The 26648-nt window shown below is 42.9% G+C and overlaps 2 protein-coding genes across 6 annotated transcripts in view; one reads left to right on the top strand and one right to left on the bottom strand.

Annotated features, from left to right (window-relative positions):
- The window catches only part of TIE1 (tyrosine kinase with immunoglobulin like and EGF like domains 1), a 46791-nt gene extending 21674 nt beyond the window's left edge, over positions 1-25117 (bottom strand). Inside the window, exons 1-3 of the mRNA XM_075320438.1 lie at positions 24705-25117; positions 18216-18515; positions 5906-6016 (exon numbers count right to left, since the gene is read on the bottom strand). Coding sequence (XP_075176553.1) covers positions 5906-6016; positions 18216-18515; positions 24705-24765 — 472 coding nt within the window. The 5' untranslated portion in view covers positions 24766-25117. The remainder of the gene's footprint in view (positions 1-5905; positions 6017-18215; positions 18516-24704) is intronic.
- C8H1orf210 (chromosome 8 C1orf210 homolog) overlaps positions 1-26648 on the top strand; it is a 358767-nt gene that overhangs the window by 276409 nt on the left and 55710 nt on the right. The window lies entirely within an intron of this gene.

The following is a 26648-nucleotide window of genomic DNA, read 5'->3' as shown; positions in this document are numbered from 1 at the left end:
ACCACAAAGCTCTCCACAGTGCGGCACCCCCTACATCTCCACCCTCCTCTCTATCACCACAAAGCTCTCCACAGTGCGGCACCCCCTACATCTCCACCCTCCTCTCTGTCTATCACCACAAAGCTCTCCACAGTGCGGCCCCCCCCTACATCTCCACCCTCCTCTCTGTCTATCACCACAAAGCTCTCCACAGTGCGGAACCCCCTACATCTCCACCCTCCTCTCTGTCTATCACCACAAAGCTCTCCACAGTGCGGCACCCCCTACATCTCCACCCTCCTCTCTATCACCACAAAGCTCTCCACAGTGCGGAACCCCCTACATCTCCACCCTCCTCTCTGTCTATCACCACAAAGCTCTCCACAGTGCGGCACCCCCTACATCTCCACCCTCCTCTCTGTCTATCACCACAAAGCTCTCCACAGTGCGGCCCCCCCCTACATCTCCTCCCTCCTCTCTGTCTATCACCACAAAGCTCTCCACAGTGCGGAACCCCCTACATCCCCACCCTCCTCTCTGTCTATCACCACAAAGCTCTCCACAGTGCAGCACCCCCCTACATCTCCACCCTCCTCTCTGTCTATCACCACAAAGCTCTCCACAGTGCGGCACCCCCTACATCTCCACCCTCCTCTCTGTCTATCACCACAAAGCTCTCCACAGTGCGGCCCCCCCCTACATCTCCTCCCTCCTCTCTGTCTATCACCACAAAGCTCTCCACAGTGCGGCACCCCCTACATCCCCACCCTCCTCTCTGTCTATCACCACAAAGCTCTCCACAGTGCAGCACCCCCCTACATCTCCACCCTCCTCTCTGTCTATCACCACAAAGCTCTCCACAGTGCGGCACCCCCTACATCTCCACCCTCCTCTCTATCACCACAAAGCTCTCCACAGTGCGGAACCCCCTACATCTCCACCCTCCTCTCTGTCTATCAACACAAAGCTCTCCACAGTGCGGCACCCCCTACATCTCCACCCTCCTCTCTGTCTATCACCACAAAGCTCTCCACAGTGCGGCCCCCCCCCTACATCTCCTCCCTCCTCTCTGTCTATCACCACAAAGCTCTCCACAGTGCGGCACCCCCTACATCCCCACCCTCCTCTCTGTCTATCACCACAAAGCTCTCCACAGTGCAGCACCCCCCTACATCTCTACCCTCCTCTCTGTCTATCACCACAAAGCTCTCCACAGTGCGGCACCCCCTACATCTCCACCCTCCTCTCTGTCTATCACCACAAAGCTCTCCACAGTGCGGCCCCCCCCTACATCTCCTCCCTCCTCTCTGTCTATCACCACAAAGCTCTCCACAGTGCGGCACCCCCTACATCCCCACCCTCCTCTCTGTCTATCACCACAAAGCTCTCCACAGTGCAGCACCCCCCTACATCTCCACCCTCCTCTCTGTCTATCACCACAAAGCTCTCCACAGTGCGGCACCCCCTACATCCCCACCCTCCTCTCTGTCTATCACCACAAAGCTCTCCACAGTGCAGCACCCCCCTACATCTCCACCCTCCTCTCTGTCTATCACCACAAAGCTCTCCACAGTGGGGCACCCCCTACATCTCCACCCTCCTCTCTGTCTATCACCACAAAGCTCTCCACAGTGCAGCACCCCCCTACATCTCCACCCTCCTCTCTGTCTATCACCACAAAGCTCTCAACAGTGCGGCACCCCCTACATCTCCACCCTCCTCTCTGTCTATCACCACAAAGCTCTCCACAGTGCGGCACCCCCTACATCTCCACCCTCCTCTCTGTCTATCACCACAAAGCTCTCCACAGTGCGGCACCCCCTACATCTCCACCCTCCTCTCTGTCTATCACCACAAAGCTCTCCACAGTGCGGCACCCCCCTACATCTCCACCCTCCTCTCTGTCTATCACCACAAAGCTCTCCACAGTGCGGCACCCCCTACATCTCCACCCTCCTCTCTGCTATCACCCCACCCGTTCTCTACGCTCTGCAAATGACTTTCGACTAACATCCACACTAATTGGAACCTCCCACTCCCGGAGACTTCTTCCGAGCTGCACCAATTCTCTGGAATGCTCTACCCCAAGAAGCTAGGACAAATCACAATTTACTCAGCTTCAGACACACCCTAAAACACATTATTTTAGGGCGGCCTATCACACTCCCTAGCCAAACTAAGTTCAAATAGTCCCTCCACGCCTTCTCAGAACATAACCCCACGTCCATGGCACCCAAATGCATCTCAAGGTTCTGGCCAACTGGTCCAGGCAGCCATTATCTATCCATCTATCCCCCATTTCCTTGAGATGGCTAGATTGTCATTGTAAATAAGCACTTATACCTTGCCCCCCCATCTTATTATAGATTGTAAGCTCTGACGAGCAGGGTTGTCTTTTTTTTCCTATAATTATTGTATTTTCTATAACTGTTACTTGTTTGTATATGATCCTCCTGAATTGTAAAGCGCTGCGGAGTATGTTGGTGCTATAGAAATAAAGATTATTATAATTATTATTATTATTTATATTGATATACGGTATGTTGGGAATGGTGGTCGACCTTCACTGAACATTGAGGTCATATCAGGGTATATTCTTACTAGTGAGGAAATAGCACCGCCATCCACAGTGCCCCGTCATTATGAGTAAGAATTTCTGGATGCCTGGGATAGAGGACTTTCTGGAGAGAGGGCTGCGCTCTATGGACGTGGACTGCGGAGTATTCAGCTGGATTTGATTGCCATTGACACTGGATACAATGGTGCCAGATATACACTGGATACAGATATATACTCACACACTGGATACAATGGTGCCAGATATAGACTGAATACAGATATACAGTATACTCACACTGGATACATATATTCTCACACACTGGTGTGAGACTCATGTGGGATTAGTGGATGAGGGCAGGTATATCTCACCCCGGTATCGGTCCTATGTGACTTAGCCTGGCCAGGATCACCTGGCTACTAATGGATTAATGGGAGGTGAAGGACGGAGGTAAAAGGAATCTGGGAAGTTGGGGGAGGGTCTCCATCTGGGAACACAGTAAGCCTGTCTGTGTAGGAGACACTTGTGAGGAGCAGTGCCTGGTGTTTGTATGGTTTAGCTGGAAGGGAGAAGACCTCCAGTTGGTAGTTAGGATAACACCGTGTATAGTTAGTGCCGGACAGGCAAGGATTTATTTTGTTGGTGTTTTTTTTTCTTTTTCTTTATGCTTCACTGCAATAAACCTGACCAAGCGTCAGTTACACCTTGAATTCGGCTGTCTGCCTGAGGTGAATACGTGCCCTTTGAACCCAGCAAAGGCGATCCCGGAGCGTGTTATCACACTGGATATAATGATGCCAGATATACACTGGATACATACAGTATATTCTCACACACTGGATACATATATTCTCACACACTGGATACAATGGTGCCAGATATACACTGGATACAGATATACAGTATACTCACTCACACAGTAGATACAGATATATACTCATACACTGGATACAGACATACAGTATACTCACACACTGGATACAGATATATACTCACACACTGGATACAGATATATACACACTGGACACAGATATATACTCACACACTGGATACAGATATATACTCACACACTGGATACAGATATATTCTCACACACTGAATACAGATATATACACACACACTGGATACAGATATATACTCACACACTGGATACAGATATATACTCACACACTGGATACAGATATATACACACTGGACACAGATATATACTCACACACTGGATACAGATATATACTCACACACTGGATACAGATATATACTCACACACTGGATACAGATATATTCTCACACACTGAATACAGATATATACTCACACACTGGATACAGATATATACTCACACACTGGATACAGATATATACTCACACACTGGATACAGATATATACTCACACACTGGATACAGATATATACTCACACACTGGATACAGATATATACTCACACACTGGATACAGATATATACTCACACACTGGATACAGATATATACTCACACACTGGATACAGATATATACTCACACACTGGATACAGATATATACTCACACACTGGATACAGATATATACTCACACACTGGATACAGATATATACTCACACACTGGATACAGATATATACTCACACACTGGACACAGATATATACTCACTCACTGGACACAGATATATACTCACACACTGGATACAGATATATACTCACACACTGGATACAGATATATACTCACACACTGGATACAGATATATACTCACACACTGGATACAGATATATACTCACACACTGGATACAGATATATAGTCATACACTGGATACAGATATATAGTCATACACTGGATACAGATATATAGTCACACACTGGATACAGATATATACTCACACACTGGATACAGATATATACTCACACACTGGATACAGATATATAGTCATACACTGGATACAGATATATACTCACACACTGGATACAGATATATAGTCACACACTGGATACAGATATCGTCTCACACACTGGATACAGATATATACTCACACACTGGACACAGATATATACTCACACACTGGATACAGATATATACTCACACACTGGATACAGATATATACTCACACGCTGGATACAGATATATACTCACACACTGGATACAGATATATACTCACACACTGGACACAGATATATACTCACACACTGGATACAGATATATACTCACACACTGGATACAGATATATACTCACACACTGGATACAGATATATAGTCATACACTGGATACAGATATATAGTCATACACTGGATACAGATATATAGTCACACACTGGATACAGATATATAGTCATACACTGGATACAGATATCGTCTCACACACTGGATACAGATATATACTCACACACTGGATACAGATATATACTCACACACTGGATACAGATATATACTCACACACTGGATACAGATATATAGTCATACACTGGATACAGATATATACTCACACACTGGATACAGATATATAGTCACACACTGGATACAGATATCGTCTCACACACTGGATACAGATATATACTCACACACTGGATACAGATATATAGTCATACACTGGATACAGATATATAGTCATACACTGGATACAGATATATACTCACACACTGGATACAGATATATACTCACACACTGGATACAGATATATAGTCATACACTGGATACAGATATATACTCACACACTGGATACAGATATATAGTCACACACTGGATACAGATATCGTCTCACACACTGGATACAGATATATACTCACACACTGGATACAGATATATAGTCATACACTGGATACAGATATATACTCACACACTGGATACAGATATATACTCACACACTGGATACAGATATATAGTCATACACTGGATACAGATATATACTCACACACTGGATACAGATATATAGTCATACACTGGATACAGATATATACTCACACACTGGATACAGATATATACTCACACACTGGATACAGATATATAGTCATACACTGGATACAGATATCGTCTCACACACTGGATACAATGGTGCCAGATATACACTGGATACAATGGTGGAAAATATACACTGGATAGATATATAAACTTGCACACATTGGACACAATGAAGCCAGAGGAGTTTTGTGAAGCTTCTGGGATCCAATGTTATATGTGTATGAGGTCCACTCCCCACCATTCATAATACTGGAGCCTTCTAGAGTAGAGGAGGCTTTGGACCCCGTTAGCAGTAGGACCCAGGTAACTCTGCTGCTTCTGCGCCCATGTCACATTTCTTGGCTGTCTGACATATTAACCCTCAGCTGAATCATTTTTACCCTTTTCTCAGGTTTCATCCCAATAGATATAACATACCAGATGCCATTACCCACCATTGTACTTCCACAAGATGTCTGGGTGCCCGGTCTTTACGACTTTGGCTTGTAGCTGGGCATCTTGGTTCAGGCTGACGGTCAGCGTCACCTTAACTGGAATTAGATCGGCTGAAGACAAAAACACAGAAGTGATTACTTAGGACTGATGACTAGAAATCAAGAAGCGAGGCTGCACGTATATAGTCAGAGCTCGGCATCTATTGCTTGGGGAAGATCACACAGGTTACATTATAGCCCTGGAGATAAGGTGCAACATAAATATCTGCCCACCACTTATCTCCTGTCTTTGAGACTTTGTTGGCAAGACAGTAATGGCCCAATTAGATAGGCACACTTATTATGGATATCGGCAATCGACTGACAAATGAGAAAAATGCTTCTTCGTTAGGTGAAATGATGAAAAATCATTGTTCACAGCAGCACATCCCTTATAGTCAAGGCTTTTGGGGAAGAAGCTGTGAGTTGAGGATTCCTTGTTTGCTTCTATGCTCATGAATTTCTTGATGTATCTTTATAGGGGTCTGATGCAGAGCTCCAAATCTCCTGTACAGATTTAAATAATGACATTTTGCCCACCTTTAGTCACCACTAGAGAGAGCTCACTATATGCAACATTTCCAGTGAACCTAATCTTATGGTGCGCACTCTCAGGCGCCACCTAGTGGTGTCTTCAGGTAGAAAAGAAAGGTATCATTGCTCTCTATGTCTATACAAGGAATTTAGAGTTCTGTTTAAAAAAAAATTAGGACTTTGAGCAAATCAATGGTGTATTAAGAAATGAATCCATACAAAATGCCCTCAAAACAACATGATGATAAAAAGTGAGGATTGCCCCTAAACGCTTCCATTATTTGTAAAGCCAATTATCTAAGCGCTGCAGACGACTTCTCCCGACATTTCCTTGTTTTCTCTCCTTGGTCTCAGGCTTCTTATCTCACGTTCTTTCTTTTTCCTGCTCTCAGAAATTATCAGAGAATTTCTCCTGTAAAGCGAAAGTTGCTTCCTTGTAAATTAATCGCCATCAATTAAACATTTCGCTTATTTTTTTTCTTCTTGGGAACTCGGGAGTTTAGTTATTTACTGCATTTATTAGTGAAGCGATAAGATCACCGCTACCGTACAGTAGAGAAGGAAGGAAGCACAATCAGTGACGGGAGGATTACAGCTCTGGAGGAAAAGAAGAAGCATGAATACCCCCCACTAAAGAAGTAATAACAAAATACAGCACGAGACACAACAAGTTATAAACTGCGCTGCTCCTTACTGTAGAGAAGAAACTTGACGTGATTTAATAATATTGGCACACTTGGATTGTCCTAGGGTCAGAAAAATTAAAATCTGCCAAAATCAAATAGAGATGCACAAAAAATTGTGGCTTCTACTTAATACATTTTTCCTAAACTTGGAGACCATAACTATTGCAACAACGTTGCACTTACTATTATGTCATTTCCACCCCCCCAAAAAAAATCAATTTGCAGCAATTTAGCTCATTTCATGATTTGTAATATTTTTTTTTTTGCAGTTACATCAAAAACTGCCGCAAAGTAATCAATTAATGTGGACCTTTATGTTCCAATCCATCCCTATTTTCAAGACCTTTGCTTGCTGTCAGTTAGGGAAAACTGTTCAGTCCCATCCGGCCATAATACTTCTCACATTTTAGGGATTCCGGTCCGGTCTGCACTGGACTATGCACTGTGTAACAATGCTCTGATACATTGTAACAATGGACAGCACTGGAGAAAGATTTGTGCTGCTGATTACATAATATATAATACATTCTCAGCCATTGGCCATAAAGCACATAAAACTCATTCACTGACAAGAAGCACAGATTTTATAAATGGTGAGGGCCCAAGACTCAAAATTGTAAACCTTGTCTATATACAGTCAGGGCCAGAAATATTTGGACAGTGACACAAGTTTTGTTATTTTAGCTGTTTACAAAAACATGTTCAGAAATACAATTATATATATAATATGGGCTGAAAGTGCACACTCCCAGCCGCAATATGAGAGTTTTCACATCCAAATCGGAGAAAGGGTTTAGGAATCATAGCTCTGTAATGCATAGCCTCCTCTTTTTAAAGGGACCAAAAGTAATTGGACAAGGGACTCTAAGGGCTGCAATTAACTCTGAAGGCGTCTCCCTCGTTAACCTGTAATCAATGAAGTAGTTAAAAGGTCTGGGGTTGATTACAGGTGTGTGGTTTTGCATTTGGAAGCTGTTGCTGTGACCAGACAACATGCGGTCTAAGGAACTCTCAATTGAGGTGAAGCAGAACATCCTGAGGCTGAAAAAAAATAAAAAATCCATCAGAGAGATAGCAGACATGCTTGGAGTAGCAAAATCAACAGTCGGGTACATTCTGAGAAAAAAGGAATTGACTGGTGAGCTTGGGAACTCAAAAAGGCCTGGGCGTCCACGGATGACAGCAGTGGTGGATGATCGCCGCATACTTTCTTTGGTGAAGAAGAACCCGTTCACAACATCAACTGAAGTCCAGAACACTCTCAGTGAAGTAGGTGTATCTGTCTCTAAGTCAACAGTAAAGAGAAGACTCCATGAAAGTAAATACAAAGGGTTCACATCTAGATGCAAACCATTCATCAATTCCAAAAATAGACAGGCCAGAGTTAAATTTGCAGAAAAACACCTCATGAAGCCAGCTCAGTTCTGGAAAAGTATTCTATGGACAGATGAGACAAAGATCAACCTGTACCAGAATGATGGGAAGAAAAAAGTTTGGAGAAGAAAGGGAACGGCACATGATCCAAGGCACACCACATCCTCTGTAAAACATGGTGGAGGCAACGTGATGGCATGGGCATGCATGGCTTTCAATGGCACTGGGTCACTTGTGTTTATTGATGACATAACAGCAGACAAGAGTAGCCGGATGAATTCTGAAGTGTACCGGGATATACTTTCAGCCCAGATTCAGCCAAATGCCGCAAAGTTGATCGGACGGCGCTTCATAGTACAGATGGACAATGACCCCAAGCATACAGCCAAAGCTACCCAGGAGTTCATGAGTGCAAAAAAGTGGAACATTCTGCAATGGCGAAGTCAATCACCAGATCTTAACCCAATTGAGCATGCATTTCACTTGCTCAAATCCAGACTTAAGACAGAAAGACCCACAAACAAGCAAGACCTGAAGGCTGCGGCTGTAAAGGCCTGGCAAAGCATTAAGAAGGAGGAAACCCAGCGTTTGGTGATGTCCATGGGTTCTAGACTTAAGGCAGTGATTGCCTCCAAAGGATTCGCAACAAAATATTGAAAATAAAAATATTTTGTTTGGGTTTGGTTTATTTGTCCAATTACTTTTGACCTCCTAAAATGTGGAGTGTTTGTAAAGAAATGTGACAATTCCTACAATTTCTATCAGATATTTTTGTTCAAACCTTCAAATTAAACATTACAATCTGCACTTGAATTCTGTTGTAGAGGTTTCATTTCAAATCCAATGTGGTGACATGCAGAGCCCAACTCGCGAAAATTGTGTCACTGTCCAAATATTTCTGGACCTAACTGTATAAAATGTCATAGAAAGTTGAAGGGTTTTTCAGACATTTTTATCTACAAGTGGATCTCAATATATTAGAATATCATCAAAAAGTTAATTTATTTTAGTAATTCAATACAAAAAGGGAAACGCATATGTTATATAGAGTCATTACACACTGAGGGATCTATTCCTATATATTATATAGAGTCAATACACACAGAGGCATCTATTCCTATATATTATATAGTCATTACACACAGAGTGATCTATTCCTATATATTATATAGAGTCTTTACACACAGAGGGATCTATTCCTATATATTATATAGAGTCATTCTACACAGAGGACTCTATTTCTATATATTATATAGAGTTATTACACACAGAGGGGTCTATGCCTATACATTATATAGAGTCATTACTCACAGAGGGATCTATTCCTATATATTATAAAGAGTCATTACACACAGAGGGATCTATTCCTATATATTATATAGTCATTACACACAGAGTGATCTATTCCTATATATTATATAGAGTCATTACACACAGAGTGATCTATTCCTATATATTATATAGTCATTACACACAGAGGGATCTATTCCTATATATTATATAGACTCATTACACACAGAGTGATCTATCCTATATAGAGTCATTACACACAGAGGGATCTATTCCTATATATTATATAGAGTCATTACACACAGAGGGATCTATTCCTATATATTATGTAGAGTCATTACACACAGAGTGATCTATTCCTATATATTATATAGAGTCATTACATGTAGAGTGATCTATTCCTATACATTATATAGTCATTACACACAGAGGGATCTATTCCTATATATTATATAGACTCATTATACACAGAGTGATCTATCCTATATCTAATATATAAAGCTGAATGTGTGTATGTATGTATGTATGTATGTCCGGGATTGGCATCTACACCGTCGCAGCTACAGCTACAAAATTTTGCACACTCACACTTCTGGACCCTGAGAGCGTCATAGGCTATGTTTTGAGGGGAAATTTTAACCCCGCGCCTTACAGTTATTCACCAAAAAACCTGCCTCCATTAAAGTGAATGGAGCTGAGAGCCACAGTGCAGCCAGAACTTCAGAAGAATGCGCAGCCACGCCCTTATATGGAATGTTGGCATATCACAATGCAGCCAGGCAAAGAGACAGACACAGACAGGGAAAGAGGCAGACACAAACAGAGTAAGAAACAGACATAGACAAGGTGAGAGACAGACACAAAGAGACAGGCAAAGAGACAGACTGACAGGGAAAGAGACAGACAGGGCTGAATGTGTGTATGTATGTGTATGTATGTGTGTGTGTGTGTGTGTGTGTGTGTGTGTGTGTGTGTGTGTGTGTGTGTGTGTGTGTGTGTGTCCGGGATTGCCATCTGCACCGTCGCAGCTACAGGCAAAAAATTTTGCACACTCACACTTCTGGACCCCGGGAGCGTCATAGGCTATGTTTTGAGGGGAAATTTTAACCCCACCCTATACAGTTATTCAGTTTTGAGGGGAAATTTTAACCCCGCACTCCCACGCTTTACAGTTATTCAGTCTTGAGGGGAAATTTTAACCCCGCGCTTTACAGTTATTCACCAAAAAAACCTGCCTCCGTTAAAGCGAATGGAGCTGGGAGCCACAGTGCAGCCAGAACTTCAGAACAATGCGCAGCCATGCCCTTAAATGGAATGTTGGCGTGTCACACTGCAGCCAGGAAAAGAGGCAGACACAGACAGGGAAAGAAGCAGACACAGACAGGGTAAGAAACAGATAGACAGGGTAAGAAACAGACAGACAGGGTAAGAGACAGACACAAAGAGACAGACAAAGAGACAGACTGACAGGGTAAGAGACAGACAGGGAAAGAGAGAGAAAGAGAGAGACAAGTTAAGAGACAGACACAGACAGATAAAGAGACAGAGACAGACACAGGGAAACAGACAGACACAGGGAAACAGACAGACAGGGAAAGAGAGGGAAAGAGACAGACAAGTAAAGAGACAGAAAAAGAGACAGACACAGACAAAGAGACAGACACAGACAAAAAGACAGACACAGACAAAGAGACAGACACAGGGAAAGAGACAGACACAGGGAAAGAGACAGAGACAGACACAGGGAAAGAGACAGACACAGGGAAAGAGACAGACACAGGGAAAGAGACAGACACAGGGAAAGAGACAGACAGGGAAAGTGACAGAGATAGATAGACAGGGAAAGAGATAGATAGACAGACAGGGAAAGGGATAGCCAGACAGGGAAAGAGATTGAGACAGATGGAGAAAGAGACAGAGACAGTCAGAGACAGACAGGGAAAGAGACAGACAAAGAGATAGAGATAGAGAAAGAGATATGTACAGAGGGGGAGACAGACAGAGAATCAGAGAGAAACAGAGAGACAGTTACTATCCCGGGCAGTGGATATTGTGTGCAGAATAAATTTTGGTTAATACATTCCATTTTGTTAACTACAGTTATTAACCCGGGCGAAGCCGGGTAGTACAGCTAGTATTATATAAAGTCATTACACACAGAGGGATCTATTCCTATATATTATATAGCGTCATTACACACAGAGGGATCTATTCCTATATATTATATAGAGTCATTCATTATACACAGAGTGATCTATCCTATATATTATAGAGTCATTACACACAAAGGGATCTATTCCTATATATTATATAGCATCATTACACACAGAGTGATCTATCCTATATATTATATAGAGTCATTAAACACAGAGGGATCTATTCCAATATATTATATAGCGTCATTACACACAGAGTGATCTATTCCTATATATTATATAGCGTCATTACACACAGAGGGATCTATTCCTATATATTATATAGAGTCATTACACACAGAGGAATCTATTCCTATATATTATATAGAGTCATTACACACAGAGGGATCTATTCCAATATATTATATAGCGTCATTACACACAGAGTGATCTATCCTTTATATTATATAGAGTCATTACACACAGAGGGATCTATTTCATGTGTTTATTTCTGTTAATGTTGATGATTATGGCTTACAGCCAATGAAAACTCAAAAGTCGTTATCTCAGAAAATTAGAATATTATATAAGACCAACTGAAAAAATGATTTTAAACTCAGAAATGTTGGTGCCTCCTGAAAACTCTGAACAGTAAATGCCTCAATACTTGGTCGGGGCTCCTTTTGCATGAATTACTGTATCAATGCAGCAATGTGGCATGGAGGCGATCAGCCTGTGGCACTGCTGAGGTGTTATGGAAGCCCAGGTTGCTTTAATAGCCGCCTTCTCACGTTGTCTATTGGTCGTGAGTGGCTTGACACATGGGCGTACCCAGGATCAAAACTAGGGGGGGGGGGCAAGCCATGGTCGTTCATGTTGTAAAATATTAGAGCGGAAAAGGTGAAGGTGCCCCCCAGAGACAGCCTAACGTTCAATCTGCTCTCACTGAGGTGCCAGCTCACTTTATGTAGTGAAGGGAGCTGTCAAATTGTGTCAGATCCATATTGATCGACACGTCACTCACGAGCACCAGTGATACTGGCTGAATAAGAAATAATAGATCCTTCTGTGTACAATGCAGGGCCGGCGCCAGCACCCGGCAAACCCGGTCAAATGCCGGGGCCCTGAGCTGCCGGGGGGGCCCACTCGCGGTGGCAGGAGTGGCGCACCGCTACTCAGGGGGGCCCGGTGGCCGCGCTGTCACCGCCCCCCGCCGAGGATCGCGCTTTCAATTGAATTGGCATCGCAGGTGCCGATACAATTGAGAGCAATGATGAGAGAGTGAGCGGCGCTCTCTCTCTTATCATTCTCCCCGCTGTGACTGTCGGCGTTCTTCTGACAGCTCTGCAGAGGACCGCGGTGACGTCATCACTGCGCGCCTGCTGAGAGGTCAGAGCGAGCGACAGCAATGGACGACGCGCCGAGGAGACCGGATCAGCGGGGGAACGAGGAGAAGTGAGCCGCCCCTCTACTGACACTGGGCTCCCCTGACTCACAGGCCGGCCACTACACAGCGGCACTAGTACACATAGGGGCCCGGCAGCCGCTCTGCAGAGCCGGCTGCCGGGCCCCTATGTGTAGTGCCGCTGTGTAGTGGCCGACAATGCAACCGTCAGGGGGCCGGCCTGTGAGTCAGGGGAGCCCAGTGTCAGTAGAGGGGCCCCTGACCTGGAGAGGCCCACCAGCCGTGTCTGAGCTGCAGCAGAGCAGGAGTGCTCCTGACCTGCACAGAAGACGGAATAAGCCATCCTGCAGGACCTGCGATGATGTCACGCCCATGTGACTGTGTGGGAGGAGACACAGGATGCCGGCAGAAAACAAGAGATACTGAATCCTGACGGAGATTTGGACACATGATGACTGGTAATAAGAAAAGAGGGGACATGAGGGGAAAGGGGGCTGCAGGGTGAGTGGCATATGAGGGCTGCAGACTGTGACAGAAGCATGTGAAGGGTGCAGAGCGTTTGAGAGGGGTAATTTGGGGTACAGGCAGGGTGAGATGTGTGGGCAGGGTGTGTGAGATATGGGGGTGTAGTGTGTGAGATGTGGGGGTGCAGGCTGTATGGGGAGCAGGGTGTGTGAGATATGGGGGCAGGGGCGTAACTACCGCGGTCGCAGGGGTCGGAAGGAGAAGAGAGGTACTTGTTTTTTTTATTTTGCTGGCTGCATGACACATGGAGGTCTATGGGACTACATAATAAACATGAAGGACACCTTATACATGGACTATAGGGGTGCATTATACATGGAGGAGTATGGGGCTGCATTATACAATATGATGATTTATGGCGCTGCATTATAATACATATAGGACTATGGGGGCTACATTATAATATATGGAGGAATATGGAGGCTACCTTATACATGAACTATGGGTGTGCGTTATAAAACTGGAGGCCTATGTGGTGCAGTCTAAAATATGGAGAATTATGGGGTGAATTATAATACATGGAGGACTATGGGAAATGCATTATAATACATGGAGGACTATGGGGTGCATTATAATATATGAAGGGTTATGTGGGACCCTTTATACTATATGGAAGGCTATGTGGGGGCCATTATAGTATTTGGAGAACTATATACAAGGGGGGGAAAAAGATACAAGTATGGGATGGTAATGTTTTGTCCTGAGGGAAAAAGGCTCTTTTCCTCAGCACCCAGCTTTCCCATGCTCTGCTGTACATCTCTCAGCACCCAGCTTTCCCATGCTCTGATATGGGAAAGCTGGGTGCTGAGGGAAAGATGTATAGTAGAGCATGGGGAAGCTGGGTGCTGAGGACAAGATGGATATCAGAACATGGGAAAGCAGGGTACTGATAGAGGGATTTCAGATCATGGGAAACCTGGGTGCTGAGGGTAAGAGCCAAGTGTCAGCATCATTATCCTGTACCCCAAGTGTCAGTGTCATTATTCCGTACCCCAAGTGTCGGTGTACGTGGAGGGAGGCCCCGGTCCAAATTTTGCACCAGGGCCCATCAAACTCTAGTTACGCCACTGAGTATTAATCACTGTATTCTACATGAGGGTGCCTACTGCTATCTGACTCTGCACTGTGCTGTATACAGGCTGTGCTATGTTATATAGCACAGCCTGTATATAGCACAGTGCAGAGCCAGATAGCAATAGGCACCCTCATGTAGCATACAGCTTGTATATAGCCTATATACAAGCTGTATGCTACATGAGGGTGCCTATTGCTATCTGGCTCTGCACTGTGCTATATACAGGCTGTGCTATATACAAGCTGTATGCTACATGAGGGTGCCTAATGCTATCTCGCTCTGCATTGTGCTGTCTGGGTCTGCACTGTACTATATAGGTCTGTGTACTACATGAGGATACCTAATGCTATCTGGCTCTGCACTGTGCTATATAGGTGCTGTGTACTATATGAGGGTGCCTATTGCTATCTGGCTCTGCACTGTGGTATATAGGGGCTGTATACTACATGAGGGTGCCTAATGCTATCTGACTCTGCAATGTACTATATAGGGGCTCTGCACTACATGAGGGTGCCTAATGCTATCTGGCTCTGCATTGTGGTATGTAGGGGCTATATACTACATGAGGGTGCCTAATGCTATCTGGCTCTGCACTGTGGTATGTAGGGGCTATATACTACATGAGGGTGCCTAATGCTATCTGGCTCTGCACTGTGGTATTTAGGGGCTGTATACTACATGAGGGTGCCTAATGCTATATGTGTCTGCATTGTGCTATATGTGGGCTGTATACTACATGAAGGTGCCTAATGCTATCTAGGTCTGCATTGTGCTATATGGGGGCTGCTTAATGTTATATGGGGCTGCATAGTGCATATGGGGGCTACATAATACTATATGGAGGACAATGGGGGCTTCATAACACAATATGGGGGCTGCAAACTACTATACCCCCAGAGTTGTATGTCCCCTCCACCCAGGTGCTGTATACCCCCTCAGAGCTGTATGTTCCCTCCACCCAGGTGCTGTATACCCCCTCAGAGCTGTATGTCCCCCCCACCCCAGAGCTGTATACCCCCAGAGCTGCATGTCACCCCCCACCTCACAGATGTTTGTCCCCCCCACCTCAGTCACTGCCCTCCTCTAGAGCTGTATGCCCCTCATTGCTGTATACCCCTTTCCTCAGTAATATATATTCCCCCAGTAATGTGTTTGTCCCCAGCCTCTCTTGTGATGTATATACAGCAGTGTTAGTGTGCTCTATGTGCGGCCATGTCTGTTAGACAAGCCGGGAGGTGAGTGAGGCTGTTGCCGGCTTCCCAATATTAGAAATATATATACAGGATAAATATATAAAAATAATGTGTGTGTGTGTGTGCGTGCATGTATGATGTGTATCTATGTATGTCAGTGTATATGACTGTGTCTAGATTTATGTCTATTTATGTGTTTTTGTGAATTTCTCTTTAAATAAGTATGCGTACGTATACCTGTATGTGTATGTATCTGTGCATGTCTATGTGTGGATGGGGCCCACTGAGACTCTTTCGCCCAGGGCCCACAAAAACCTGGAGCCGGCCCTGGTATAATGACTATATATAATATATAGGAATAGATCCCTCTATGTGTAATGACTCTATATAATATAGAGGAATAGATCCCTCTGTGTGTAATGACTCTATATGATATATAGGAATACATCCCTCTGTGTGTAATGACTCTATACAATATATAGGAATAGATTCCTCTGTGTGTAATGACTCTATATAATATATAGGAATAGATTCCTCTGTGTGTAATGACTCTATATAATATATAGGAATAGATTCCTCTGTGTGTAATGACTCTATATAATATATAGCAATAGATCCCTCTGTGTGTAATGACTCTATATAATATATAGGAATAGATCCCTCTGTGTGTAATGACTCTATAATATATAGCAATAGATCCCTCTGTGTGTAATGACTCTATATAATATATAGGAATAGATCCCTCTGTGTGTAATGACTCTATATAATATATGTGTTTCCCTTTTTGTATTGAATTACTGAAATAAAATAACTTTTGATAATATTTTAGTTTATTGAGATGCACTTGTACTTCTGTTTTACTGTTTAGTGTCAGTTTGAGTCACATTCACAGCCAGAGCTACTTTCATAATTCTGCCATTTTACCCTTGGAAGTAGACAGCCATTTCCGACCCCACTGTAAGACCCCATCTCACAGGAGAAAACATCATGTAACATGAAAATTGTCAAAAATAAGTATCGAAGGACTTCAACCCTCATCCTCCTATGGGGATGTCAGAATTTTTCAATCTGCAACTCAAGACCCAATTGATGGACAGGCGTGGGGCTCTTCCTGGAAAAACACAGCCAGGTCTTTGAATGTAATGAAGTTGGTTTTCAGTGCCCTTCCCCCACTCATTCTGTTGGCAGTTCATGTTCATTGCATTACTGTAACGCCTGCCTGAATCCATAGACTCTCACCAAGCAGGACCCCCAGAACCCTGAAACCCTTTAACCCCTATACAGGGAATCGGAATTACACAGCGCCCCGGTAATCACACTCTGTGGAAGGCTGCAGTCCGATGAGAGTAGTAATCAGTCAGAGTCAAATCAGGAATTGCAGAACAGGGACAGAATGAGGCAGGCAAGAACGTAATCAGAAAACGTAGCAGAGGTCAAATCCGGATCAGCAGCGAGGTACATAAATAGCAGGCAGGAGGGTAGTCAGGAAACAAGCAGAGGTCAGAACACCAGAATCACTAAACAAAACAGGGCAGGACAGGAACCAGTAATACAGAACCATCTCTGGCAGTGGTCAGCAGACAGGAGGGGAATTAAAAAGGGTGTGATGTCTTCCCATTGGCTGTAGTTGAATGGTGGTAACTTCAGCTGGAAGACACACGCCACCTATAGTCAGCCAGTGGTACTGCAGGTCCCAAGGAAATCCAGATTAGTGGATGAGCGGAGCCTGCGCCCATCAGCGGAGCTGGCATCGACTCCTCCCCTATCACCAGCACAGTCCACAGCGGGAACACGGCATCGCCTGGTGATCGGAGTAGAAGTCTCTGGAGCGGACTTCGGTGGGGACGTAACAATTACCCAGCAGGGGGCGCCAATGAGCACCTTTAATACATCATGAAATCTGTGCTCTATCCTGAAGCATGATGGGAGTGATGGTCCTCATAAATAAGATGATTAGCTGTACACAATGTATTTGACATGTACCAAATAAATGAATCCTGCCCCTTCCCATCGTTCCTGGCTGGAGCTGCTCGTTCATGGATTTCTTCACTTACCGTGTGGACTGTTATAGGGGTAGAGTATCTTGGTCTGCTCGGCCGGCCCCCGCGCAGTGCAGTAGAAGACGCCCACTAGAGCATGGCTGGAGAATCCGCTCGCCTGCAGCTCCTTATCCAGCGATTTGATCTTGAATGGTTCCCCAGCAGGGATGAGCACGATCTTGTTATCTCGCTCAATGCGCAGATCCGAACTCTTCATATCCCGCTCCCCAGTGACACATGATAATGATAAATCTCTTTTTCGGTGCTCAGAGGTAAATGAGGTAAATGACACCAGTGTGACATCTAATACAGCTCCTGCGCAAGACAAAATCACACAAAGCCGAAGTCAGCTCTGAATCAAAATATAAAAAGTGTCCGAATACAGATAAATAACATTACTTATTCTGTACTAATTGTGAGTTACATCATGTAATATGCTCCGTGACTGCACTCACTATTCTGCTGGTGCAGTCGCTGTGTACATACATTACATTACTTATCCTGCACTGATCCTGAGTTACATCCTGTATCATACTCCAGAGCTGCACTCACTATTCTGCTGGAGCAGTCACTGTGTACATACATTACATTACTTATCCTGTATTATACTCCAGAGCTGCACTCACTATTCTGCTGGAGCAGTCACTGTGTACATACATTACATTACTTATCCTGTATTATACTCCAGAGCTGCACTCACTATTCTGCTGGAGCAGTCACTGTGTACATACATTACATTACTTATCCTGTATTATACTCCAGAGCTGCACTCACTATTCTGCTGGTGCAGTCACTGTGTACATACATTACATTCCTTATCCTGTACTGATCCTGAGTTACCTCCTGTATTATACTCCAGAGCTGCACTCACTATTCTGCTGGTGCAGTCACTGTGTACATACATTACATTACTTATTCTGTACTGATCCTGATATTTATTATTTATATTTATTATTCCCACAGAGCTGTATTCACTATTCTGCTGGTAGATTCACTTTGTATATAGTATAATACAGGATATGCAATGTATGTACACAATGGCTTAACTTTTTATATCAAATATTTCTATATATGAAGATTATATAATTATGTAGGATGTTAGGTGAGAGCTATGATTTTATGATCAGATGTTCTGTACAGTCATGGTCAAAAGTGTTTCCATCCTTGAAAATGTTCTAGAAAATTAAGTATTTCTCCCAGAAAGTCATTGCAATTACACATGTTTACTTCCTTTGTGTATATTGGAACAACACAAAAAACTGAGGAAAAAGGCAAATTGGACAAAATGTCATACAGAACCCCCCAAAATGGTCCGGACAAAATTGTTGACACCTTTCCTATGAACAATACAAATCAATGTAAATACTTTTATGCCCCGAAATGACAAAACTATTCTAGGAGTGATGATACCTTTTCTTAATAAAGGTGTCAGTTCTAGAATACTTTTGTCATTTTGGGGTATAAAATTATTTACAATGGTACCTTTCCAAAATTGTGTGTAAATAACTTTGTTTCAAGCATGTGAGGCTTTTTCAAAGTTACCTGTGACAAGTAACAGGTGTGGGCAATATGAAAATCACATCTGAAGCCAGATAAAAGGGGAGAAGTTGACTCAATCTTTACAGTTAGTGTGTGTGTGTGTGTGTGTGTGTGTGTGTGTGCGCGCCACACTAAGCATGGAGAACAGAAAGAGGAGAAAAGCTGAGAAAGAGATAATCAAAATTGTTGAAAAATATCAACAATCTCAAGGTTACAAGTTCATGTCCAGAGATCTTGATGTTCCTTTGTCCATGGTTCGCAACATAATGAAGACGTTTACAACCCATGCCACTGTAATTAATTGTTCTGGACATGGATGGCAGAGAAAAATTGATGAAATGTTGAAACAGAGGATAGTCTGGATGGTGGATAAACCCCAATCAAGTTCCAAAGAAATTCAAGCTGTCCTGCAGCTCAGGAGGCATCAGTGTCAGCATCAACTATCAGTCCAAATCTGAATTAAATGAAACGCTATAGAGGGGACAAAGAGGACCCCACTGCTGACACCGAGACAGAAAAAAAACTAGACTGCACTTTGCCAAAATCTACGTAACAAAAATCCTTCAGGGAAAGCGTTATGATGACAGATGAGACCAAGATAGAGCTATTTACCTACAGTCAAATATGGTGGAGGTCAGAGATGTTTGGGGCTGTTTTGCTGCCTCTGGGACTGAGTGTCTTGACTGTGTACAAAGCATCATGAAATTTGAAGATTACCAAAGGATTGTGGGTCACAATGTAGTGCCCAATTTCAGAAAGCTGGGTATAGTCCCAGGTCATGGGTCTTCCAGCAGGACAATGACCCCAAACACTTCAAAAAGCCCCAGAAATGGATGGAAACAAAGCACTGGAGAGTCCTGAAGTGGCAGCAATGAGTCTGGATCTAAATCCCTTTGACACCTGTGGAGAGATCTTATTATTGATGTTGGGAGAAGAGAAGAGAAGATGCCTTCAAATATGAAAGACCTGGAGGCGTTTTTTAAGAAGAGTCGAGAATTCCAGGTGAGAGGAGTAAGAAGCTTGTGGACGGTTAAAGGAGGCGACTGATTGCAGATATTTATTCCAAAAAGTAAAGGGCTTGCAGCAAAATATTAAGTTGAGGGGGACAACGATTTTGACCGGAACATTTTTGGGGTTTTGTGCAAAATTTTATCCAATTTGCCTTTTTTTCTAATTTTTTTTGTGTTGTTCCAATATACACAAAAGGTAATAATCACATGTATATATTTATTATTTATTATTATTTGTTTATAGAGCACCATTAATTCCATGGTGCTGGATGTATAACAAAATGTGTTAATTGTATTAATTTTCTGGGAGAAATACTTCATTTTCTGGTACAATTTCAAGGGTTCCAACACTTGCGGCCATGACGGCACGTTTTCACACTAGAGGCGCCTCTTGAAGTCCGTCTATGATGTGATGTCTTCCCTTTTTCCTTCTTCTTACCTGTAGGTCCAGGTGTGACAGATACATCTGCTCCTCCTTTAGAGACCCCACTATTTAACATACTGTATTTTTTAACTACCAGAGGTACAGGAGCCCCCTATCTCTGTTCACTGCAACCAGCAGATAATTCACATCTTCAGATCAGAATCACCCTACACGAATTCCCATCATGGCTGATAACAGAGAATAATAGTTTGCAGTCGTGAAAAAATGCTCCTATCAACCCAAAATATCTGTGTAAGTGCCAAAATCTGTAAGAACTTATACATGAAAATTATCTTCAGCGCCATCCTAACTGATAATCTAATTCAGAACGTGTGTTAATATGACACCTGCCTGGTTCTAATAATGCACAATTAAAGGGGCTGTACAAGGTTACAATCACATGGCTACCATTTGCAAAAACAGCGCCATCCCAGTATCACGGCATGTGGTATTACAGCTCTGCACTATTTTCTTCTATGCAGCTGAGCTGTAATACCACACATGACCTGTAAACAAGGGGGGTGCTGTTTTCAGAATGTTTTCTTAATCCTAAAAAAAGGGTGTTTTTTTTCATACTCCATTAGGTATGTGCTTTGATTCCCTATGCGGATCACTGCAGTCGTTGTTTATCTGGACTCCAATTTTACTTCCTTATCAAAAAATGGGATCAATTAATAATAATTCTGATTATAAAAGTTTTTTTCTAGAACTTTAAACTCCCATCCTCTTCATCCCTTTCCTAAAAGTTGTGCCTCTTCTCATATAAATATAACACAATCAATACATTGTAACAAGTTCTGCCACTTTCTGCTCTTTGTTTTTGCAATCTTCCCTATTTTCAAGATCTCCGCTTGCAATCAGGTTGGGAAAAAATCCATCTAGAAGATGAAAACCTGTCCTGTGCTCATAGCTTTGGTTGTTATAGTGTAAGGCTATGTGCGCACAGTGCGTTTTTCACGGCGTTTTGCACGTTTTTCTGGTGCGTTTTTGGGCTCAAAACTACAAGACTTTGCTTTCCCAGCAAAGTCTATGAGTTTTCATTTTTGTTGTCCGCACACATCTTTTTTTTTTTAGCTGTGTTTCTGAGCTGAAAAATAATGGTTATGTCAATTCTTTTCTGCGTTTTACAGCGTTTTCCCCACATGCAATGCATTGGAAAAACGCATCAAAACGCAGAGATCAAAAAAGCTGCAAAATGCAGCCAAAAACAAACAGAAATGTGGCAAAAACGCATGCGTTTTTACCGATGTGTTTTTGCTGCGGGTGTGTTTTTGTGCGTTTTTTGCGGCAAAAACACACAAAAACTCAGCGGCAAAAAAACGCAGCATGCGCACGTAGCCGTGTAGTCTAGACATAGATTTGTGCTCCTATGTAGCTCACTGAGGATTCCCTACACTGATACATTGTAGCAAATTTTCAGCTGTGAGCAGATTACAAGAGGTCAATATAGGTTTTCAGCCTGCCTCTTTTGTATCCACTCATAACAAGCAGATTGGACTGAATGGCGCTTTAATAATAAATAGTAATTACTTGGTCTTTGCTGTCAGTGAATGGAAACGTTATTTCATATCACATGATTGGACAGAGAACCATAATCTCCTACAGCTGGAAATTGTTACAGGGTGTCGGTAGAAATAGAAGAACTTTTATCAGAGTGAGAAATCCTCTGTGATCTAAATACAAACATAATTAATTAATTAATAAACCTCTCATCCTAAATTCCAGCTGCGATGTACACTGATCGCTCCCGGAATAGGACGAAATTTCACATTCTGGATCTAAATGAGACTAAATACTAATTGCAGCAAGCAGAGGTCTTGGGAAAGATGAGCAACTGAAACCCTAATATTGCAAATTTGCTCAGACCAGTCTTATTTAGGATTTGTCAGATGATTGCATTGACTGGTACACTGTAACGAATCCATGATCTGTGTAAGCAGGACTGGGTCAGGCTGAAATCCAGCCCTTTGGTCATGTTCACACTAAGCGTTTTTGATGGAGGTTTAAGGCAAAGATCACACAGTGCATTTTGCTTCTTTTACTGGTTTTTTTTTCTTCATTCTTTTTTCATATTTTTTGTGTTGAGCTCAATAAGTAAAATTTGCAGCTGAAAGAATAGACTTGTTGCGGCTTTATTAAAAAATGCACCACAGCTCAAAACAAAACTGAGGCTATGTGCGCACGTTGCGTTTTTTACCGCGTTTCTGCAGCGTTTTTAGCAGCAGCGTTTTTGCGCTAAAACGCATGCGTTTTTGTTTTCCAGCAAAGTCTATGGGAAAAGCAGAAATCCTGTCTGCACTTTGCTTTTTTTTCTGCAGCGTTTAATTTGCATATTTGTGGTCAAAAACCATGCTGAAAAAGAAGCAGCATGTCAGTTGTTTTTGCCATTTCTGCAGCGTTTCCTTAACATTGGAGTCAATGAGAAATGGCAAAACGCAACCAAAATCACAATTCCTGCATTTTTCATGCTTTTTACCTGCTTTCCACTGCGTTTTTGGCTCCAAAAACGCATGCATTTCTGGCCACAAATTAATGGGTTCTAATGTTCCTTTACACACACACAATAACCGAAAATTTAAATGTTAAAAAATAATAAACTTCACCTATTTTTCTGATAAAATGTGCATGACCACTATTTTTTCATTAAAATTGATAATTTCCCATATAGTTTTATTAAAAGTTAATTTTATACTTTTTTTCTCTTTTTTCATTCTTTTTGACTATTTTAACTTTATTTCTTAGTGTCTTGATCTACAAAATGCATCTGCAGAAACGCAGGTGAAAACGCAGGTAAAAAGCGCTGAAAACGCACTAAAAACGCGGTAAATATGCATGCGTTTTTAGCGCTAAAAAATGGTCAAAAGCCATTTGGTCAAAAACCAAGGGAAGGAAAACGTGCAGAATAAACTGCAGGTACTCCGACGCAACGTGCGCACATAGCCTAATGGGGAAAAAAATTGCACCGTGTGAATGAGATCTTAAGTTTCATTCATTTTGCTCTTATTGTAAAACACTATTTTATCCACATACAAATAAAACAAGCAAAAATGCTGCGTGTGAACAATCCCTGAGAATAGGAACAATGAACGTTTATATTCTCTCAAGGGAAGAAGAAATGTTGTGAAACATCTAAACAAGATTTATGAGAAATGTGACTTTATTATTTCAATATTTACTAATTCAAGATCTCTGCTTGTTGCCAGTGAGTGGAAGAGTTTATTTCTACGTGTAGTTGTGTATAGTTTATACATAAAGATGCTATTGGAAGCTATTTCCAATTATATAGATTGTTACAATTTATAAATTGAGACAAATCTGACTTTGGCTGGAGCTCATATGAGATTATCTACATTGTAACAAACAGTCAGCTGTGAGCGAAGAACTACACTAGAGTCTACTTAGAGTCACTAAAAGCAAGCAGGAGTCTTGATTTGATGATAAATTGAAATACAATTGTATTTTACCAATGAGGTCAGAATTTAATAAGTGCCCCCCGGATTATTCTACATGTAATGAACTGTTTATTGTTACCTATTTCCTTGGAAAGTAAAGCTACGACCACAAGAATGAGGGAATGGAGCAGGCTCCGCATTGTCCTCAATCCGATCCAGAGGTGAGAGTCCCGATGCCGTCCACGTGTCCAGGAATCACCGCCACATCCACATCGTGTCTTGTCCCCAGACAGAAAACAAGCAAAATGATCCACAAAAATATTCCGAAAATATCAACCCAGATATGCCATCCAAACCAAGAAACTTGTAACAGTAAAATTCCGGTGAAATGACGTCAATAATCAATCGGTCGTTACAATGTATCCAGCCCCGGGTCACCCTTCTCACATGATTGCCAGCACCGCCATAGATGGTCAGCTCTTAGGACCAATACCCAAATTTTTAAGAAGCGATCGTCAACTACTGAGCTCTCTGCTTTACTGTCTGTGACTTTCTCACGTTCACTCACTTCCGACTTCCACAAATTTCTGGGATTTGGCCATGGAAAGAGGAAAAGGCGTAACAGAGGAGCGAGGCACAGGAAACGCTGGAGCTGAACACTCTGCAAAGGCCTCGGAGTATAGGAAATCACATTGTAGTGAGTCTGGGAAGAGAAGATGACAAAGGCTGCACCCCCCACATCCCCACACCCCAGAACAAACTATATTGTTCTATCATACACCGCAGCCCAGTACACCCACCTATATCGATCAGCACACAAGCCGCAGCTCCCCCCTCCCCCTCACCAGAGAAATGGATCATCAGATATTAATTAAACATACACTACTCACTAAAAATTAAGGATATTTGGCTTTCGGGTGAAATGTATGTAAGATGTTCACGCTACAGTGATATTTTATCATGAAACTAGGGCATATAAGTAGAAGCAGCAATGGTGATTTCCTCATCTCAAACAATTTATTGAAACAAAAGCCAACACCAGTGGCCGGTACACCCCCAAAAATGTCAGTGACGCAATAACTTGTCATGTGGTCTTGTACATTAATTACAGCTGACAACAACGCCTCCTGCTGGTCACCAGTGGAGTTATTATCTGCGGATGCATGTCATCCCACTCTTCCTGAAGGGTGGCCCTCAGGTGATTGAGGTTCTGGGGTACATAGTTATGGCCTCTACACGGCGACTCAGCTGATTCCATAGGTTTTCTATGAGATTCAGGTCTGGAGAAAGTATTGCTGCTCCATTTGAGGTCCCCCAGTCTCCAGCAGCCGTTCCCTAATGATGTGACCTTGATGAGCTGGAGCATTGGCCTCCATAAAGATGACATTAGGCTGGTGTTGTTCATGCAGAGGCACAATGACTGAAGTAATAGTGTTATTCCAGTAGTAGGGGCTGTCACTGTACCATTTACAAAGTATAGGACCGTTCTGTACTGACTAGACACACCGGCCCACGCTGTAACTCCACCACTACCAAAAGCTTGTCTGGTCACAGCTGTGGCTGATGCACAGCGCTGTCCTTGATGTCTCCAACATCGTTGGCGGCCATCATTTCTGGTCAGCATGAATCGACTTTAACTAGTGATCAGCACTGAGGCCACTGGTCCTTTGTCCAGCGTGGATGACGCCTGTGCCTGATGGTATGGTCAGGTACCTTGTAGGTCGTCTAGCACGCAGAACACACTGATGGTTTTGAATGGTCTGACATGACACTTGGGGGGCTCTCACCTCCCTTAAATGTGCCTGGAGTTGTGAGGCATTCATCAACTGGTTCTGAAGTGTATTGTTTACAATAAAGCGGTCATCAGTGTGTGATGTAGCCAGAGGACGTCCACTTCTCTGCCTTTCTGTCACTCTTCTAGCCTCTCTGTGTCTCTGTACAACCTGCTGGTGATGCTCTGTGACACTCTAAGCTCAGTGGCCTCTTCCATCTGAGAACATCCTGATTGAAGCCTCACAATGGCGCGGTGCTGCTGATCAAATGATAGGTGTCGACTTGGACTCATGATGTCAAAATGCAAACA

This window comes from Anomaloglossus baeobatrachus, chromosome 8 (genome assembly GCF_048569485.1).
Source record: "Anomaloglossus baeobatrachus isolate aAnoBae1 chromosome 8, aAnoBae1.hap1, whole genome shotgun sequence".
NCBI classification, from domain to species: Eukaryota; Metazoa; Chordata; class Amphibia; order Anura; family Aromobatidae; genus Anomaloglossus; species Anomaloglossus baeobatrachus.
Note: the sequence above shows the minus strand (reverse complement) of the source record. Positions and strands in the feature narration are given on the sequence as shown.